Source organism: Muscardinus avellanarius (assembly GCF_963383645.1).
Source record: "Muscardinus avellanarius genome assembly, chromosome: 6".
Classification (NCBI taxonomy): domain Eukaryota; kingdom Metazoa; phylum Chordata; class Mammalia; order Rodentia; family Gliridae; genus Muscardinus; species Muscardinus avellanarius.
Window position 1 is genome coordinate 42,831,127 of NC_137791.1, and position 20,472 is coordinate 42,851,598.

Here is a 20,472-nt window from a genome sequence, read left to right on the forward strand (position 1 = left end):
CTTAGTACGCACAAGACTTGCTATAATCCCCAGCATGAGCACATATACATGTGGTAATAATTATATTCATTGTTAAAAAAGACAATATAAAGTAAAATGTTTCCTCCTAGACAACCAATATAAAGTAATAAGTAAAATTTCCTTCTCTCTCTGGAAGCTGATATTCTAATTCTCAGATATAGCTACAGCTAATGGCTTCTTCTGTATCCTTTGTATATCCATGTATATATGTAATATTTATTTTATTTTTAATATAAATAGGATAATAGAGTTCTACATCTGGCTTTTTAACTTCTTCTGTATTAGCATATATAAATCTCATTATTCTCTTAAAAATCTATATAGTATTTCATTGCAGAGATATGACATTATTTACTAAATCCTCATTGATGAATACTTACTTCAGCGGGTAACCTAATTTATACTTATGAGCTCAACTTCTATAATCAATATATAGAATAAGTTACCTAGACGTGAGATGGTAAGTTTAAAGGTTTTGTGCTTTAAAAACTGACCATTGGCCTTTTGCTGCCATCTTCCAGTAATTCACCAAATGACAAGGGTAAGAGGAGAGGAACCCGATACATGTTATCTAAGCCATTTAGAAAACATAGAGTTGTTCCTTTGGCCACGTACATGCGAATCTACAAAAAGGGTGATATTGTAGACATTAAGGGGATGAGTACTGTTCATAAAGGAATGCCTCACAAACGTTACCATGGCAAAACTGGAAGAGTCTATAATGTTACCCAGCATGCTGTCAGCATTGTTGTAAACAAGCAAGTCAAGGGCAGGATTCTTGCTAAGAGAATTAATGTGCATGCTGAGCATATTATGTATTCTAAAAGTTGAGACAGCTTCCAGAAGCGGGTGAAGAAAATGATCAGAAGAACAAAGAAACCAAATAGAAAGGCACCTAGGTTCAGCTGAAGCGCCAGCCTGCACCACACAGGGAAGCACACTTCGTGAGAACCAAAAGAAAGGAGCCTGAACTGCGGAACCTATTCCTTATGAACTCATGCGTAATAGGTAAGAAGTGTGTTGTCATCTTCCATAAATAAATATTTAAGGCAAGATTTTTACGTGTGTCCTAGTTGATTGTGTCATGTCTTCACTATTCACATTTAGTATTATTGCTGAATCAGCTTATTGTGCATCAAGTGCACTCAATTGGTTAGAAAATTGCCAAATATTAATGATATATTCATACTGGTTTGAGGATGGTCTCTAAATCACCATGGGGAAAAGATGTGCATCCTGTTCTTAATGAGTTAGTTACTAGTTCTGAATTACTTTAACCATTAATGGAGCAGGGCTCAGGAAAAAATGTGTAAAAATATTTGTCTTTGTCCTATAATATGCTACTACAGAACTCAGTAATTTGTATATAATCGCTGACCTTTCACACCTCTGGAGACTGGAAAGTCCAAGGTCAAGGTCCCAACATGACTATTATCTGATGAGGGCCTACTTCTCACTTCTAAGAGATGCTGTGTTGCCATATCTTCCTCCTCTGTTCAGAGAGGATGCGGAGCAAGGTAGGTTAAGAATAGGCTAGTTGCTTCAGCCCATTTCTAAAGGGTGCTAGTATTCTCTAAGGTAGGGCCCAGGCCCTCTTCCTAGGCTTCCCTAAAGGCCATGTCTACAATTTATACCATTATCAGTAATGCTTAGGAGTGCCTCATTTTCTCATTGCTATTTTAATCCTTGCCAATATGAAAAGTGAGAAACATTTTATCCTGCAGTAATTACCTCTGAGTGATGCTGCGACTCTTTAGGTAATAACCAAGAGTGTTATTTGCCCTTTTTATTTTTAATTTTGTTACTTACCCTTTTCCTACAAAGCTGTGATTTCATTAATGATTTGTACATGTTGTTTTACAGTAAGAAAATTAGCCTAAGTATTCTCCCTCAGGTTATTGTTTATCTTTCAACTTTGTTCAGTTCTTTCTTTTCTTTTAGTACTAGGACCCAGGGGCATTCTACTTGAGCTGTACCATCACCCCTTTTTATTTTAAAATAGGGTCATGCTAAATTGCTGAGGATGTCCTCCAACCTGAGATCTTCCTGTCTCAATCTCCCAAGTACTAGGAATACAGACATATACCATCACACCTGACTCACAGTATCTTTTGGTATAGTTCTGTGCTTATTATGTAGTAAAAATCTTTCTTTAATGCTCAATATTTTCTTGTGTGTATGTGTATATGTGATACTGGGGGTTGAACCCAAGGGAGTTCTACTTCCAACCTACACTCCCAGCCCAATTTTATTTTTTATTTTGAAACAGGGTCTTGCTTAGTTGCTGAAGCTGACCTGTAATCCTCCCGTCTCAGCTTTACAATTACTGGGATTACAGATCTGTGCCACTATACCGTTTTAATAGATCTCTGAATCATAATTAGTAGAGCGTTCTAGATCTTAAGATGATAAAACTATACATGCATGTTTTCCTCTAATGCTTTTATACTTTCATTCTTATATTTATATCTTAGATCACATTGGTACGAATTAACATTAATCCTGATATTAATTTAATATTATTAATACTATGAACAGATTACATCATATGCTACTTACTGTTCTAAATGTGTCAAATACATTGGTTCCTTCAGTTCTTTGAAATAAATAGTATTATCACTTTATAAATGAGTTAAATGAAATACAGAAGGTATTGTTTATAAAGTCACACAGGAAGTAACAGGGCTGGGATCTGAATCAAGCAATCAGGCTCAAGTCCACATTCTTAGACAATGACCTGCAGCCCCTCACCATACTAAAATTCACCTTACTTTTTTTAGCCAAGCAAACAATGGAATTCCAGTCTGAGTTTCAACTACTTTTCTTTGGGTTTGGGGCACGGCTTCACAGTCCTAGAAACTAGTTTTCCTCTGATGTAGAAGGAAATAAACATCTGTGCCAAACCTCAAAGAGGAACAAAAAAGGCAAACTGTTTAAATATTCATTGATGGCAAGTATATAAAGGAAGTACCACTGTATTATTTTGTCATAATAATATATAAAATATTTGCTTAAAAAAGAGATAAGAATAAAGATTACATTTCCTAGCTGGGCATGGTGATGCATGCCTATAATCCCAGTACTTGGAAGACTGAGACAGGAGGATTACAGGTTTGAGAGCAGCCTCAGAAACTTAGTGAGGGTCTCACTAGTTGGTGAGACCCTGTTTCAGAATAAAAAATAAAGCTAGGAAGTATAACACCCCTGATTTCTTATTTTTTAATTTTTTATTGGTGCACTGTATTCATACATCATAATGGGGTGAGAAATGTGTGTAGACATACATGCACACATCACCCAGTTAGCCCCTACCCAATCCCCACCCCATTCCCTCCCTGTCCCTCCTTCCCATGCTTGGCTTAGTGGTTGACTTCGATGTACACCCCTGATTTTAATCCCCAGTAACACACACACACACACACACACACACACACACACACACACACACACTACATTTCCTGATTGTTTTTAGTTTCTACTAAATATATAATAAATAATCTTTATTTGGGGTCATATAATACATATTCTCTAGCCTACACAAAGATAATTTATGATCAAGTTGAATAGAAAAGCTAATTCCCACACTTGTATAATTTCAAGAGGCTATACAGAGAACCTAAATTCAGATAACGTTATTTTACTGAGTTCATAATTTACTTTCCTTACAGGTTATTTTATATAATCACAATTCACCTCAAAAAACTTATTTACTTAAAAGGAATAGGGTCTATTAGGAAGCTTTCATTAACAGGGGAAGAAAATGTGAACCATTCTCCTTTCTGTTACTTAAGTATTTTGAAAAAAAGATGAATTTCTTTTCACTGTAGCCTCAGAAAACTACAGTGCTAGGATTAAGAGAGAGAAGATCCAAGTCAAATCTATTTAAATACCCACCCACTTAATTATTGATTTGGTTCATCCATGATACAGGATCTGAAAACAGGGAAATAATCATCCTGTCCAAACTACTCAAATGGCATTCTTCTAAAAATAGTAAGATGTAAAATGTTGTATCTGCTGAAATATAACAGAAGTGAATTACCCATGAGAGGAAGCCTATTTCCTTCCCAGTCCATTAAAGAAAGTAATTTTTCTTTGGGGAGATGGTGGGGAAGGAGAAAGAAATACCTAATCAAATGTGGATATTTACCATTCCTTACACAATATCAAAATCTACCGGTGGTGCACGCTTGTAATCCCCGCGCTCAGGAGGCGGAGATAGGAGGATTGCGCAGGTTCGAAGCCAGCTGCGCTGGCTTAAGAGACCCCTGTTTCCAAAAATAAAATAGGTCTGGGAGTGTAGCCCAGAGCAAGAAAGGCTTCCAGGAACCCCAGTACCACTGGAAAAAAAAATCTAAATGCTCCAAATATGTGAAACAGTTATGTGAAATCACAGATGGCCCCCTACTTAGGCATATACATTCAGGAGCCACAAAACCTCAAATTGTGAATGTTGATCTTTTCTTGGGCTAAGGACAGCTCCAGTCAGCACAGACAATCAGGGCAACAACCCAGAGTCCACAGCATACTATTGTGATAAAGTGAGCAGAGGCCTTAGCTTCAGTTAAGGCCATATTGTTACCCTAGGTGACCCCAAAGCACTAATGTTCATCAGCCTAAGAGTCACCAGGTACCTTGCTAGTCATGCATACTGCCCCTTTAGCTTCTGTAGCTTGCACCTGCAGAGAAACAAAGGCCTCTAGGAACTTTCTATCCCTAAAACAAGGAAAAAGTGGATAATAGAAGGGACTGAAATGGTTGGCTGAGCTTTTGCACAATGCTTCTATTCCTGGCTTCTGTAATTTCCACTTGACTAGCACTCCCGCTGAAAGAAACTGTTGGGGTTGTCCATTTTGTGAGAACCTAAACTCTTCACTCCTGAGCTTGTGATTTTCAGGTATAAAAGGAACCCTGAGAAAACACTTGGGGCCCCACTCAAGACTAAACACCCTGCAGTGTAGTCATGGCTGGCTAATAAAGACTTTCTATTCTATTCAGCTTAAACTAAATCTGAGTGGTCTTTTCTGGTGGTCGCCCTATAACAATGTTGCTAGCATTTATTTTTTTTTTGGTACAGATATTCAATTACATGAGATACTCAATACTATTACTTTATATTCACATTTTTTATGTTTTATGGTTTTGTGTTAGGTTATTTTACCCAACTGTATGCTAATACAAGTGCTCTGAGCATGTTTAAGGTAGGCTGGACTAAGCTATGATGTCTGTAGCTTAGGTGTATCAAATAAAAGTATTTTCTATTTATATTTCCAACTTATGTGTTTATTGGACCAGAACCCCAGTGTCCATGTAAAATTTATCAAGAAGGATAAATATATATAATTTAATATTTTTAAAAGTTTTCTTTTTATACTATCTTCTCAAAAATCCACTATGCAGTTTATATTTAACAGTATTTCTCAATTCAGACTGGCTGGGGCTGGCTTCGAACCTGTGTGAACCTCCTGTCTCAGCCTCCCAAGCGCTGGGATTATAAGCATGCGCCACCATGCCTGGCTAGGTTTTTAAATTAAAAAAAAAAAAAAAAAGATTGGGGGTGTATCTCAGAGGTAGAATGCCCCTGGGTTCAATCCCCAGTACCACAAAACAAAAAACAAAATTTTCTTCAGTACAACTGTTTGGTCAAGGGTCAAATTCACAGCTTAACCATACAGACAAAACAGATAATAAGGATGCCCATAAAACAAATAGGTAGACTCAGAATCAAAATAGATCCAAAGCGCCAGGCATGGTGGCACATCCCTGCTTGGGAGGCGGAGACAGGAGGATTGCACTAGTTTGGAGCACTAGTTTGGAGCTGGTTTAAGAGACCCTGTTTCCAAACAAAAATATAAAAATAGGTCTGGGACTGTAGCCCAGACGTAGAAGGGCTTCTAGGAACCCCAGTACCACCACCAAAAAAAAAAAAAAACAAAACCCAAAGCTTAGTTTAGTAAACAAAAGCTTCAAAGCAATCATATACTCAAGAAACATATATTCAAGAAACTAAAGCAAAATATATTCAAACTGAAATTGTTTCCTCTAAACCCAAAAACAAACAAAAATGTCTACTTTCACTATTCCTATTCAGTATTGTATTGGAAGTCTTAGCCAGAACAATAAGGTAACAAAGAAAGGACATTTAAAATATCAGTATCTTTCATATACATTAATAATAAAATTGCTGAGAAAGCAAAAAAGAAAGCAACTCCATTCACAAAAGCTACAGAAATTAAATACTTTACAATAAATTTAATAAAGTGAATGGGTCTCTATAATGAAAATTATAAAATACTAATGAAAGAAATATAAAAGAATCTTAAAAAAATAGGATATCCCATAATCTTGGATTGGAAGAATAAGGTAAAAATGTCCATATTACCAAAAATGATTGAAAGATTCAATGCAATTCCTATCAAAATACCACTGGCCAGCTGGGCATGGTGGCACAAATTTGTAACCCCAGCATTTGGGAAGCTGAGACAGGAGGACTGTGGTTCGCTGACAGCCTCAGCTACTTAGTGAGGCCCTTTCCAACTCAGTAAGACCCTGTTTCAAAGTAAACAATAAAAATAGGGCTGAGGGTATAGCTCCAATGTAGAATGTCCCTGGGTTCCACCCCCAGAACCAGGAGGGGGTAATTGGCCTTGTTAGAAAAATAGTTCTCTCCCAAAATTTGTATGGAATCACCAAAGACCTTCAGTAAGAAAGAAATTCTGAGCCAAAAGCACAAAGCTAGAGGCATTACAATACCTGATTTCAAAATGTACTACAAAGCTATACAACCCAAACAGCAAGGTACTGATATAAAAAACAGATACAAAGACCAAGATAACACAAATTAATAGACACTTATTTACTGTCCACCGAGTTTTGACAAAGGCATCAAGAACCTACGCTAGAGAAAAGGAAAGTCACTTCAATAGAAGATACATAGGTTAAAAACTATTTTCAGCCGGGTGTGGTGGCGCACGCTTGTAATCCCCGTGCTTGGGAGGCAGAGACAGGAGGATCGCGCAGGTTCGAAGCCAGCTGCGCGCGCTGGCTTAGGAGACCCTGTTTCCAAAATGAAAATGTAAAAATAGGTCTGGGAGTGTAGCCCAGAGGTAGAAGGGCTTCCAGGAACCCCAGTACCACCACCAAAAAAAAAAAAAAGAAAAACTATGCCGGGCGTGGTGGCGCACGCTTGTAATCCCTGTGCTTGGGAGGCGGAGACAGGAGGATCGCGCAGGTTCGAAGTCAGCCGCGCTGGCCTAAGAGACCCTGTTTGAAAAATATAAAATAGGTCTGGGAGTGTAGCCCGGAGGAAGAAGGGCTTCCAGGAACCCCGGTACCACCAAAAAAAAACAAACAAACAAACAAAAAAAAACTATTTTCAGAGTAGTACTAAGATGTTATTTGCTTTTTTCACTGTGCTGATATTTGTATTAACTGTACAAAACCATGACCAATAAAATTCTAGACCAAGCCGGGCGTGGTGGCGCACGCTTGTAATCCCAGCATTCGGGAGGCTGAGACTAGAGGATCACGGTTCACGGACAGCCTCAGCTGTCCTCACTAAGGGCCTCACTAAGGCCCTTTGCAACTCAGTGAGACCGGTTTCAAAATAAAGAATTAAAAAAATGGCAGGGGTTTAGCTCGGAGGTTGAATGCCTCTGGGTTCCATCCACATACCCCTCCCCCCCAATAATCTAGACCAACTGAAATGGTGGCAGTGTATTAGCTTTCTGTCACTGACAAGAGCAAATCAGAGAAAGGTTTGCTTGGACTCGCTCATAGTTTCAGAGATTCAGTCAGCTGTCACCACAGAAGAACCATCACAGTGCCAGGGTGCTGCTCAGCCATGGAAGCTGGAAAGAAGGAAGGGGAGGAGAGACAGATACTGCCCAAGGCCTCACCCTGTGGCCTACTTCCTGCAGCCATGCCCCGCCTGCTTAGACTTACCACTCATAATTCCATTCAAATTATTAATCCATCAAATAGATTACAACTCTAATTAGATTAGAGTCCTCACGTTTCAAGTTTTGCACTAATAAACATTACCTAGCATATGGACTTGGGTGACAAGAACCAAGCAATCCTTCACCACCATGCACTCACAGAGAAAAATGGAACTAATACCACTTAATGTCCTAAATAATACATTCAAAAGTATTAATTTTGTTTCAACCTTGGAGCATAAATTTTTTAATATTCTCTGTAATTAGCATAGGAGCAATCATATAGCACTTCTATTGCATACTGAAATATAAAGGTTATCTTGAGGGAAAAGTACATGTTTAACTTGGATGAAACTTCTCACATGAACAAAATATTAGCAAATAGAACAGCATATAAAAAGTAAAGTACATCCTGACAAAATAGGTTCATATCAGAAATCCAAAGGATGCGTTAACATTTGAAATACATCCTATGTAATCCACCATATATTAACAGACTTAAGCCATATAATCACATAGTAGAATCAAAAAATACATTAGGCCGGGCGTGGTGGCGCACGCTCGTAATCCCTGAGCTTGGGAGGCGGAGAAGGAGGATCCACAGGTTCGAAGCCAGCCTCGCTGGCTTAAGAGACCCTGTTTCCAAATAAAAATATAAAAATAGGTCTGGGAATGTAGACCAGAGGTAGAAGGGTTTCCAGGAACCCCAGTACCACCACCAAAAAAAATAAAAAAACAACAACAAAAAAATTAGACAAAACAATATCCATTCATTTAACAACAGCAACACTACCACCTCTCAGTAAACTGGAAACAAAAGGAAACATTCTTTCCTCTCCCTCCCCCCACCTTTTCCTTTTTACAGCACTGGGTACCAAACACAGAACCTTCAACAAGCCAGGGAAACATTAAGACTTAGCTATACCCTCAAGCCCTAGAAGGAAATTTTCCTAATCTGATGAGAAATATCTACTAAAACCCTACAGCAAACATCATACTTAACGGTAGGGGACAGAATTCTTCCTAAACTTAGGAAGACAAGATGTCTTATTTTTGGTATCTTGCTTAAAAACTTATAGAGCTGACTAGTTACTTCAGTAAACTAAGAAAAACTATCATATAGATTTAAAGGGAGAAATAAAATCACCATTATTTGAAGAATAACATAAACTAATAAAAAATAAATAAAAGGAGCCTGGTATGATGAACCACACTCAGAATCCCAGTACTTGTGAGGCTGAGAGGAGGATCACAGGTTCAAGGACAGCCTCAGCAAGGAGTGAGACTCATCAACCTAGTGAGACCCTGTTTCAAAATCAAAATAAACTGGTCATGGTGGAGCACCCTTGTAATTCCAGCATTCAGGAGGCTGAGACAGGAGGATGGGGTTCACAGACAGCCTCAGCTACTTAGTGAGGCCCTTTGCAACTAAAGTGAGACCTTGTTTCAAAATAAAGAATAAAAAATAGGGTTGGGGGGTGTAGCTTGGAGGTAGAATGTCCCTGGGTTCTATCCCTAGTACTGTCAAATAAATAAATAAATAAATATATAAAAAAATAAAAAATAGGGCTGGGGGTGTAGCTCAGAGTTAGAATGCCCCTGGGTTCCATCTCCAGTCACCGCAAAATAAATAAATAAATAAATAAATAATAGAGCTGGGGTTGTAGCTCAGAGACAGATCAATTCCTAGTACCAAAAAGAGAAAGAAAATATAAGTAAAAGGATGGAGAAAATGGACACAGGAGTCAACCTGAAAGAGCTTTCAATGGCCAAAGCTAGAATAATTTAAACAACAAAAATAAGTAACAGCAGCACTGGATTATAATCTAAAGAACAAAATAAATATTTGTGAGTTTGAAATAAAGGACTGAATAAATTTAAAACAGAATTAGCACAGCATTCTTATATAAAAATTCCTACCAATAAATCCAGAGGAATGAGGGAAAGAAAATCACCATTAGCATTCTACAGTAATAACTGCTCCAAGCGCATGGTCACCAAGAAATGGTAAAACTAAGGAGCAAAATTTACAGGAGAAACAGAAAAGTAACTTTGAAGTATCTTTCCAAGAATATTAATTCCTATGATTTTAACATATGCATAAAAATCATTCAGTACACCTTAATCCCAGAGATGCAGCTTACTTACCCCTTTTTCTGAACATAGGCTACAGTTAAGTAGGTCACTCCCTAATGAACACAGTAGAAAAACTTTACAATCCAATAATATTGCAAAACTCCTGATACAAACTGAATGTGTGTGTACCCCCCCCTTCCCCGCCAATTCTTATGTTGAAGCCAAAACACCCAATTTGATGAAGGTGGGCTCTTTAGGTTAGGCCATGAGAACGTGGGCAATCAGAATTAGTGGTTTTACAGGACAGAGTCTCTCCATGAAAAAGAGAGGGCCCTCGTCAGAATCTGACCCGGCTGGCATCGTGATCACAGACTTCCAGGCTCCAGAACTGTGAAAATAGCCACCCGGCCTATGGTATCTTGTTATAGCAGCTTGAGCTAAGACAACACTTAACCAAGTGCTCAAGGTTAATATGACCACTAATTTTTTTAAGTATGTATCAAATAATCTGTGATATCATGTGATAAGAAGGATGCTTCAGCTCCATGGTACTCTTCCTAGAAATTCATACCCCAAGTCTATTAGAAAAGAGTCAACAAAACCATGGTGAGAAAGCCAGATGTGGTGGTACATGCTTGTAATGCCAGCATTTGGGAGGCTGAGACAAGAGGATCACAGTTCGTGAACAGCCTCAATTACTTAGGCCCTTTGCAAACTCAGTGAGACCTTCTTTCAAAATAAAGAATAAAATATGTGGTTTCAAAATAAAGAATAAAATATGTGGTTCAGAGGTAGAATGCCCCTGGGTTTCGTCCCCAATACTACCCCCACCCCACCCCCCCAAAAAAAACCACAGTGAGAGACTAAAAACAATACCTAGCAGTCTTCTCCAAATTCTCAAGGTCATAAAAAACAGGAAAAGACTAAGAAACTGTCACATACTAGAGGAGACTCAGGATACATAACAACGAATTGCAATATATTATCCTGAACTGGATTCCAGAACCAAAAAAAAAAAAAAAAAAAAAAGACCTTAGTGGAATAATTGGTGAAAAAATTAAAAAACAATAATTTAGTTCATTGCGTTTCACTGATAATAATTTCCAATTTTGATAAGTGAATCATAGTTTTGTAGGTTCTTAACATTGAAGCTGATGAAAGGCATTGCATTTTCTGTACTGTGTGCAACATTTCTATAAATGTAAAATTATTTCAAAATTAATTTTTAAAGCATTTGTGAAAAAAATTGCTGCAAATGACATACTAAATTGTTTATATGACACAATTAAAAAAAAAAAAAAACTATACCGAACATAGCCAGAGTGATTTTCCTAAAAAGCAAATGTGATTCCTACTTTCTATTTAAAGTCTTTTATTTTTTTCTCTTACCATTAAGAAAAATTCAAATTCTTTAACAGGGCCTGGAAGATATATGTCCATAGACTAATCTCTGGTACCTGAGAATATTCAAGATTACAGATAGTAATCTAAAAGGGAATTAAGGTTGCAGATGGTACTAAAGTTCTTAATCAGCTGAACTTAAATTAGTTATATTATCCTTGATTATCCAGGTGGGCCTATGTAATCAATTACTCAAAAGTTTAAAAAATAGAGGCAGAATAGTCAGAGATAGATGTGATTACAGAAAAATCCTCAGAAAGATGCAAAATTGCTGGTTTTTTTTTTTTATGATGGTACTGGGGTTCCTGGAAGCCCTTCTACCTCTGGGCTACACTCCCAGACCTATTTTCACATTTTTATTTGGAAACAGGGTCTCCTAAACCAGCACGCGCGGCTGGCTTCGAACCTGCGCTATCCTCCTGTCTCTGCCTCCCAAGCGCGGGGATTACAAGCGTGCGCCACCACGCCCGGCAGGATTGCTTGGTTTTGAACATGAAAAAAGTGGACCGTGGACCATGAGCCATGAGCCAAGGAATGAGGGCAACCTCTAGACGCTGGACAAGGTAAAGAAATGGATTCTACCCTAGGAATGCTAGAAAGGAATTCAGCCCTGCAGAGACACCCTGATTAAACCCATTTGGACTAACCTCTGAATAATAAATTCACATGACTTTACAAGGTCAATCTGCAGAATCTGTTATAGCAACAAACAGAAAATGAACATAATAAGCTTTCCTTACTCATCCCTTCAGCTCAGAACCTGCCCTCCTTGACAAAATGATTTCCTATTAATGTATTTGTATACTTCACATCCTTGTATGCTTCTGTCAAATACAATTTCATTTTGCTACAACTAAGAATATAACGGAATGCTGGGCTAGTGAAAAGATAACACACACACACACACACACACACACACACACACACACACACACACACACACGGAAAGAAGAAAGAAGCCTCTGCAGCAGCACATGAACTTTGCCCCAAGAGGCTGATCTGGAGATAAAGTTTCATTTTAAGTTGTCTTCTAAGGGCTTAATACTTAATACCTTCCTGAAGCTTGTTTTTTTTTTTACACATATGTTCAAAGTCTAATTCTTTCAAGAATGTTAATAAAATATTAGCACTAGTGCCGGGCGTGGTGGCACATGCTTAAAACCCAGTAGTTGGGAGGCGAAGACAGGAGGATCACACAGGTTCCAAGCCAACCTCAGCTACTGAGTGAGGCTCTCAGCAACTTAGTGAGACTCTGTTTCTAAATAAAATAGAAAATAGGTCTGGGAGGGTGGCCTAGAGGTAGAAAGCCCCTGGGTTCCATCCCTAGTACCATAAAAAATATATACAGATATATTATATATTATATATGCACTCAAATAACCTCAAGTATGGAAAGGCTAAGAATCATCACACACATACTTGCCACACAATTCTTTTCAAGCCCTGCCTCCGCAGCTCTAAATCTTCAGGCTTCTACCCAGAGCTCTCCTGGCTTCCCTCTTCCCCTTTACTTGACTACCTCTCAACTCACTTTTCACACCCAAAGTCGACTCTTCCTCTGAAAATATGCTCCGACCCTACAGGTGTTTAATGCTGCTTCCATAGTATTCTGAACTTCTATGATGGAACTTTCCCATGGATATGCTAATTGTCTAACCAAATTCTCTAAGTGAAAAAATTGGGTCTAGTTTCTCTTAGCTTTATTATGTCCCCAAGGCCTGGTGTCTGACTCATGAAAATCATTACTATATCTTGAAAATTATTAAGTCTAATAAAAGTTATCAAATATGTCTATATCTGGCACTAACCACAATGTATCAAGACACTTGGAGCATCCATTATGTAAAATAATTACTTTAGCAATACAAAAACATACAAACCTAAATTTTTTAACTTTGGCATTTTATACTTTTGACTCTGTAATAGTTAAGAATATCCTTACACCTGATCAGGTGTCAATAGCAGATTTCCACAAGTATGACAACTACTTCACAGAAAAAAATTTAAGAATTCCACTATTCTAAGCTGCATACCATTTTCAAGAGTAGAAAATGTGAAAAACTGTCTTACAATCAATGAAATATCTGACTCTGCCACCAAATAGCCCCAAAGTGTGATTTACCAAAATAATCATTTAAAACTAAAAAATTCAGTTTATATACAATCTCTGACAGAATTTCACAATCTTATTTCAAGTGACGTATATCAAATAAAAGATATGAATGGATTGTCCTAACACATTATCTACTCATTGGTACCAATCTGAATTGAGAAATAAGTAAAAGATGTTTAACAAATAGTCTAGCAACCTTTTCAATAAAACTGCATAGCTGACTGATACTATGGTATACCGGTCAGACACAGCCTCTGACTTTCTATTCACATCAATGCCCTCAACAAAATCAATTCATCACAGAATCTACCCAAACGATATGTCTGCCCTCGTGACATAATCTCCTTTTAGAAGCTAAATTCCTACCAAAGGAATATTAGTTCTATTTCTACTTTAAGCAAACCTCACATGAAAACCAAAATTTACAAAATAAGTGTTTTAAGGAATGTCTAGCCACAATACAAAAATATTACAGGATTTCTTTAAATTTATTATTATTTTTTTTTAGGAAAACTTAGGGAAATCCTGTTTCAAAAAAACAAAAAACAGGGCTGGGGATGCTGCTCAGAGGTACATCACCCCTGGATCCAATTCCCAGGGATCAATAAAAAGTAATAATATTAACAACAACAACAACAACAACAATAATTTGTTTGATCAAAGACACTTGTTTATACAGAGTGAATTTTTTTTAAAGATGCCTGACATATCTGTCAATCAGCTTAGAAATAGAGAAATTAAAGCCAGGCATGGTGGCACACACTTGTAAATCCAAGTACTTGGGAGGCTGAGACAGGAGGATCACAGGTTTGCAGCCAATCTCAGCAAATTTGTGAGGCTCTCCACAACTTACTGAGACTGTTTCAAAATAAAGAATAAAAAAATAGGGCTGGGGGTGTAGCTCAGAGGTAGAATGCCCTGTGTTCAAACGCCCAGCTCTGCAAAAAGAAGTAGAGAAATTATGTATTAAGAGAGCTCCATTAATACCATGTCAAGCCGGGTGTGGTGCACGCTTGTAATCCCTGTGCTTTAGAGGTGGAGACAGGAGGATTGCACAGGTTCAAAGCCAGCCACGCTGGCTAAGAGACCCTGTTTCCAAATAAAAAGTATAAAAAAAAAAAAAAACCAGGTCTGAGAGTGTAGCCCGGAGGTAGAAGGGTTTCCAGGAACCCCTGTACCCCCCCCCTGCAAAAAAAAAAAAAAAAAAAAAAACTGTGTCAATATCCAAGCCTGTAATCTGAGTTTCTGAAGCAGGAGAACCTTGACTCAGAGGCCCAGTCTAGGCAACACAGGAAGACCAGCCTGGACATTGCAACACAGTGAGACTATGCCTTAAAAAATAAAAATATGCATTGTATGAAACCCTGGGAAAAAATTTTCTTTAATGTTGGAAAAAAAACAAAAAACCATAGCAATATATTCATGAAGGGATCAACATGCTGCTTCTGGTGACCTATAAATTCAGACTAAGAAACCTGAGACACAGATGCTGCTCTGATCAAAAGGAACTTGGTTCAGACACACTAGGAAGATTTGTGTCATTTTAAATTTTGCATGTGCTCTCAAAAGCGAAAGGTTTCCTATAATTGACAGACTAGGTAGTATTGCTGAGTGAATGGAATGTTTGTTTATACTTTTATATTATATTTTATAATGAATGCTAATAACTCCCATACAACTCATCTCATTATTGACACCTAAAATGATAAAACTGTCAGCAGTATCACTCTTAGAAAAGGCATGCGGAAGGAAGGAGACAAAAATTAGAACCACTTGCTTTCTAAAAATGAAATTAAAAAGCAGTGGCATATTGTTAAAACTCTGTATACTGCCATCCCCCAAAATATTTTTTTTTCTTTTTTTTGCGGGTCTGGGGATGGAACTCAGGGGCATTTGACCTCTGAGCTACACCCCCTGCCTTATTATTATTCTTTTTTTATTTTTATTCTTTTTTTTTTATTCTTTATTTCAAAACCGGGTCTCACTGAGTTGCAGAGGCCTCACTAAGTAGCTGAGGCTGTCCGCGAATCGCGTTCCTCTGGTCTCAGCCTCCCGAATGCTGGGATTACAAGCGTGCGCCACCACGCCCGGCCCCAAAAATATTTTTTAAAAAGACCCCTTTCAATTCAAGTCAACTGGGAACAATTATGGAGTTATATTATTATCATCAGGCTATTACTTCATTCAATTCTGGTTTTTGAAGATTTATCTTTGGAACAATCTTAAAAGGCAGAGTAAAAGGTAAAAAGCATTCAATTAACACTTCATAAGGACATACAAATAATATTAAAAGTCCATATAGTGCTCAAAGAAAAACTGAAGTGTAGAAATATAGCACCAAGGGAGAAAGTTTAACAGACAAGGTCTTACAGACTCAACAAAGTCAAATAAGGTGGGGAAAGCATGTTAGCTGTTAAACTTAGTAATAAAGTAAATACTCAATTTTCCCCTTTTCTATTTCCTACTCTTCCCAAATAATGTCAAAATTTCTAAAAACAAAACAAATTTTGAATCAACAGAATAAGATCTGGGTCTAGAATTAAGAGAACCAGACTGGACTTCATTTAAGCAAATGCTTAAGGAATACCTAAAACTTGCTGTTCTGTTGTGGTGCTGGGCATAGAACCCAGGGACACTCTATACCTGTGCTATACTCCCAACTCTATTTTATTTTTTTATTAGAAAAGAGGGGTTCACTTAGTTTCTGAGAGCCTCACTAAGTTGCTAGGTTGGCTTTCAACCTGCAATCTTCCTGTTTCAGGCATGTACCACCAACACTCAGCTCCTGAATCTTGAGCTCACAGGTAAATTCTGAAAATGGATTAGGTGTTTTTCTGTGTTCCAAAAGCAACCAGACTTTCACCTCCATGCTAATCACACCCACTTCGCTTTTTCTGAGTTCTCTACCAGGGTTCTACCTAAAATTTCCTTTGAAAAAACAAATCCAGTTTTCAAACATTTGTTAATGTTCTTTAAAAAAAAGAAAAAAGTCCTCACAGGCCACTTATGTGGGGATTTTTCCCTCCATCAACCAATTCTCCAGTGGACACCAACTAGAGGTCCTCTAATTCAATTCAATTCTGACACTATACCTAAAGTTAGAGTCAGATCCCACAGGTTAAGGGCTCAGTTATACAAGACAGACCTCCTCTTTGATCACAAGTAGTGCATAGTGGGGGAGAGAGGGGAGGTGTGCACACCCGTAATCCCAGTACTGGGAGGCTAAAACAGGAGGATCGCAGGTTCAAAGCCAGCCTCAGCAACTTAGTGAGGCCCTCACAACTTAGCAAGAGCCTGTTTCAAAATAAAAAATAAAATAAATAAGACTTATGGGTGTAGTTTGGTGGTAGAATGGCCTTGGGCTCAATCCCCAGTACCAACCACATACACACACACACACACACACACACACACACACACACAAAGTAGTATCACCTATCCTTCTGACCCAATGGTTATGAGCGTTCCCACTACCCCTTCCTTGGCTTCATTTGCTGGGACAATTCACACAACTCAAGGGAACATGTTTCTTGGTTTGCTAAAAAGGATATTACAAATGACATGGAAGAAGGGCTGAGGTTTATTTCAGTGTTACAAGAGTTTCTATACAACTTAATCTCTAGCCCATCATCCTGCCCACACTTTCCTAGAGGTTGGTGAGTAGAAACTGATTTTTCTAACTCTCCAATCACTTGGTTTTTTGAGTGACCCAGTCTTATCCTGAGGCTAGCTAGTGGCCCCATCTTCAGCCATCTTTAGATCTGATCAGACACTCATTTTGAGTAACTAAAGATACTACTATCACTCAGAAAACTCCAGGGTTTTAGGACACACCCTTTGTTTTTAGGCTGGGACAAAGACAAAATGCATTTCATATTACACCAAGCATATGAAGTAAATGATCCCATTCTGTCTTCCACAGTGTTTTTTATGCTCTTCTTCTGACCTATTTCTTTTTCACCATGTCTGGAATTCCACAGAGAATATATTAACAGGCAGGCATCAGTGTTAGGGCCAAAGAATAAGTCAGAAACCCAAATGACGGCTTAATTCTTATCTATGACTGTTTTTTCTAAAATTAGCAATACTGTAATTCCAGTATTTGGGAGTCTGAGACAGGATGGCAGGTTCAAACCTAGCCTCAGCAAGCAGTGACTCTCTCTTCAATCTAGTGAGAGCCTGTTTCAAAATAAAAATAAAAAATAAAAACAGGGGTAGTGGTATGGTTTGGAGGTAGAATGCTCCTATGTTCAATCCCTAGTACTATACTAAATAAAGTTAGCAAATAAAAACAGACTTGATCTTGCTGTTTCCCTACTTAAAACAATCTCTTTCACAAAACCTGACCTTAGTTCTTCATTTCCAAATTCCCCAGCATAACTCAAGGCCCCTTTTAACTACTCAGATCTCTTGGCTCCCCTCCACGGCTTAGTTTCTAAACAAGCCCCACATTTTCTTCATTCTGTGAACTCTTCCTGGAGACAGCGCTCCCACGCCTCAAATCTATGAAGGCCAAGCAAAGGGCCAAAATACAAGGCCAACTTAGGAGAGAGATTCTGTCTTATCTACCACTTTCACTACCTTTTATTAAGTAAGCAAAACACACTGAAATGACTGTTGCAACTTCAGAGGGAAGCAAAGATTATAAAGTAGAAATTAAGTAACATCTTCTATATTTCCACATCAAAACACTGATTTGTCCTTACAATTTAACATCTTTTTGGCTGAGTAAATATCCTGACATCTTCGAGTGTTCACGAAGTTTATAAGGCTAAAATATTTGCTACTTTAAAAGCTGTTCATTCAGAGGACAGTGCATACTCAGAACATCAAGGAAGGACATTTACCTCGAATCACTGTTAAACATGGATTACAATGATTTGAATAACTTAAGACCTAGTCCTAAATTATGTTCTGGTCCTTCACATACAAAACTGAGTTAAAGACAAGAACTTAAATTACGGTTCGAGAATAAAAAGTGCTCACGAGTAATACATTTTTGCTATGCTCGGAAGTGTATAACAGCGACACTGTTCACATTCAAATCCCTCTACCATAAAGCATGACCACTGGACGTGAAGCATGTAGCATTGACAAGTCAGAATGATCCAAAGGATATGAAGGCTTTTAAACTGTCACTTTAAATTATGAAAAGATGCAACCTCCGATTCTTGGGATGGAGGATAAGTTTTGTCTGAGAAGCATCCGCAGTTAAAACTTTGATGTTGGTTACACTGATTTATAAAGTCTAGTAAATTTTCATTGGCAAATTCTGTAAAATAGGTCAATCCTTGGCTGAGTAGTAGCGCGGCTTTGTTCCCTCACACAGGACCGACATTGCTCTAAGCCCAGGCAATTCCTTCCCAGGGTTCTCCCCGGACACACCGCGAAGTCCCGGGGCCTCGGCCCCACTCGGCCCGCGAGCACTCCAGATCCCAGGCCGAGCCCATCGTTTTGCGGGTTTTTATTTTTTTCCAGCTGCATTTCCCAAGCCTCCGACCCGGCAGCGAGCGGCTGCAGCCGCCGCCGGCTTCGGTTAGGTCCGTTTGACACCTGCTCCCCGGGCGGCCGCGGGCTTCCCGCCGCGCTCGGCGGCGTCTTCTCACCCTTTGTCTGCAAACTTGGGAGCGACTCCGGCTCGCACGGCGGCGGCGGCGGCGGCCCCGCTCCAGGCCGCGCCCGCCGGGGTCCGCGCCCCAGGCCCCGCCGCCGCCGCCGCGCTCGCCCGGCCCGGCCCGGCCCGGCCCGCCGCCCGCCGCCCGCCGCCCGCCGCCCGCCGCCCGCCGCCCGCCGCCCGCGTAGGCCCCGCGCCCGCGCACTCACCGTTCTGCTGGGGCGGCGCCGGGCCCGGGCCCGCGGGCGACGCGCCTCCGGGGGCGGCCGCTCCGCCGAGCTGGGGCGGGATCCGGGCGCTGGCGGCCGGGACCGGGGACCCGGCGGGGGCCGACATGACGGCGCGGCTGCGGCGGCTGCTCCGGAGGTGGGCGGAGGAAGGGCGGGGCGGCGCGGAGGAAGAGGAAGAGGAAGGGACGCGCCGGCGCACCGGGGGAGTCGCGGCCGCCCGGCCCCGCGCCCGCGCCCTCCCGGCCGCCCGGCCTCCTCGGCCCCGCGCCCTCCCGGCCCGCCTCGCCCGCGCCGCGGGACCCTCGGCCGCTCCCCGCGCCGCCCCGCAGCCGCGGCGCCCCCTGCGGGCCGCGCCACCCGACACAGGCCCGGCCGCCCGACACAGGCCCGGCCGCCCGACTCTGGGCCAGGCCCCGACACAGGCCCGGCCGGCTGCCTCCTCCCCAGAGGAGCCCGGGCCTCCGCTCTGCTCTGTAATTCTTGATTTGCTTTTCCTTAATTCCGAAGGAAATTTGTCTTCTAAGCTCTCTGTTGCTAATAAGAAAGAGGGAAACATCTCTATGATGAATTAGACAAAACTTCCTCCAGTAGCCTAAAATATCCAGGGAAGGGAAAGGCGAAAATAAAGTAAGAGAGACAAGCTTCATCTTCCAATTTTTGCTCATGCTGTCCGTCTCCGAAGAGGCTGTGGCCTCCATAATCAGGTTGCTTTACAAGGTTTAATTTTTGAATCGCACTGGTTTGCCCACAGCCGACTGGCGAGCCCGGGCTGCCTGCCCCGCAGGCCGGCGCGGTGGCCCGGCCTCTGACCCCAGGACTTGGGAGACAGACAGGAGGATCGCAGTTCGCGGACAGCCTAGGCTACTTAGTGAGGCCTGCCACAAATTAGTGAGACCCAGTTTTAAAATAAAGAAAAGAAAATAGGGCTGGGGTGTAGCTCTGAGGTAGAATAATGCCCCTGGGTTCAATCCCCAGTACTGCAAAAATATATAATAAAAAATCAGGCAAGGGTACGTGAACCTTGGAGGCAGAATGGCCCTGTGTTCCATCCTTACTACTGAAAAAAAAAAGAAGAAG

General features: G+C 40.3%; 1 protein-coding gene and 1 pseudogene across 7 annotated transcripts in view; one reads left to right on the plus strand and one right to left on the minus strand.

Moving 5' to 3' along the window:
• The window catches only part of SEC24B (SEC24 homolog B, COPII coat complex component), a gene marked incomplete at both ends in the record, with an annotated part of 92,237 nt that extends 72,736 nt beyond the window's left edge, over nucleotides 1–19,501 (minus strand). For all 6 annotated transcript variants that reach the window (XM_080697307.1, XM_080697309.1, XM_080697308.1 and 3 more), the window contains one exon: nucleotides 19,375–19,501. In XM_080697307.1, the coding sequence (XP_080553433.1) occupies nucleotides 19,375–19,501 (127 nt within the window). The remainder of the gene's footprint in view (nucleotides 1–19,374) is intronic.
• On the plus strand, nucleotides 390–19,101 carry LOC308264489 (large ribosomal subunit protein eL21-like; annotated as a pseudogene). Its single transcript has 4 exons — nucleotides 390–409; nucleotides 543–1,029; nucleotides 4,496–4,562; nucleotides 18,919–19,101. The product of its transcript is annotated as a large ribosomal subunit protein eL21-like (transcript).
• Nucleotides 19,502–20,472: the final 971 nt, after the last annotated feature.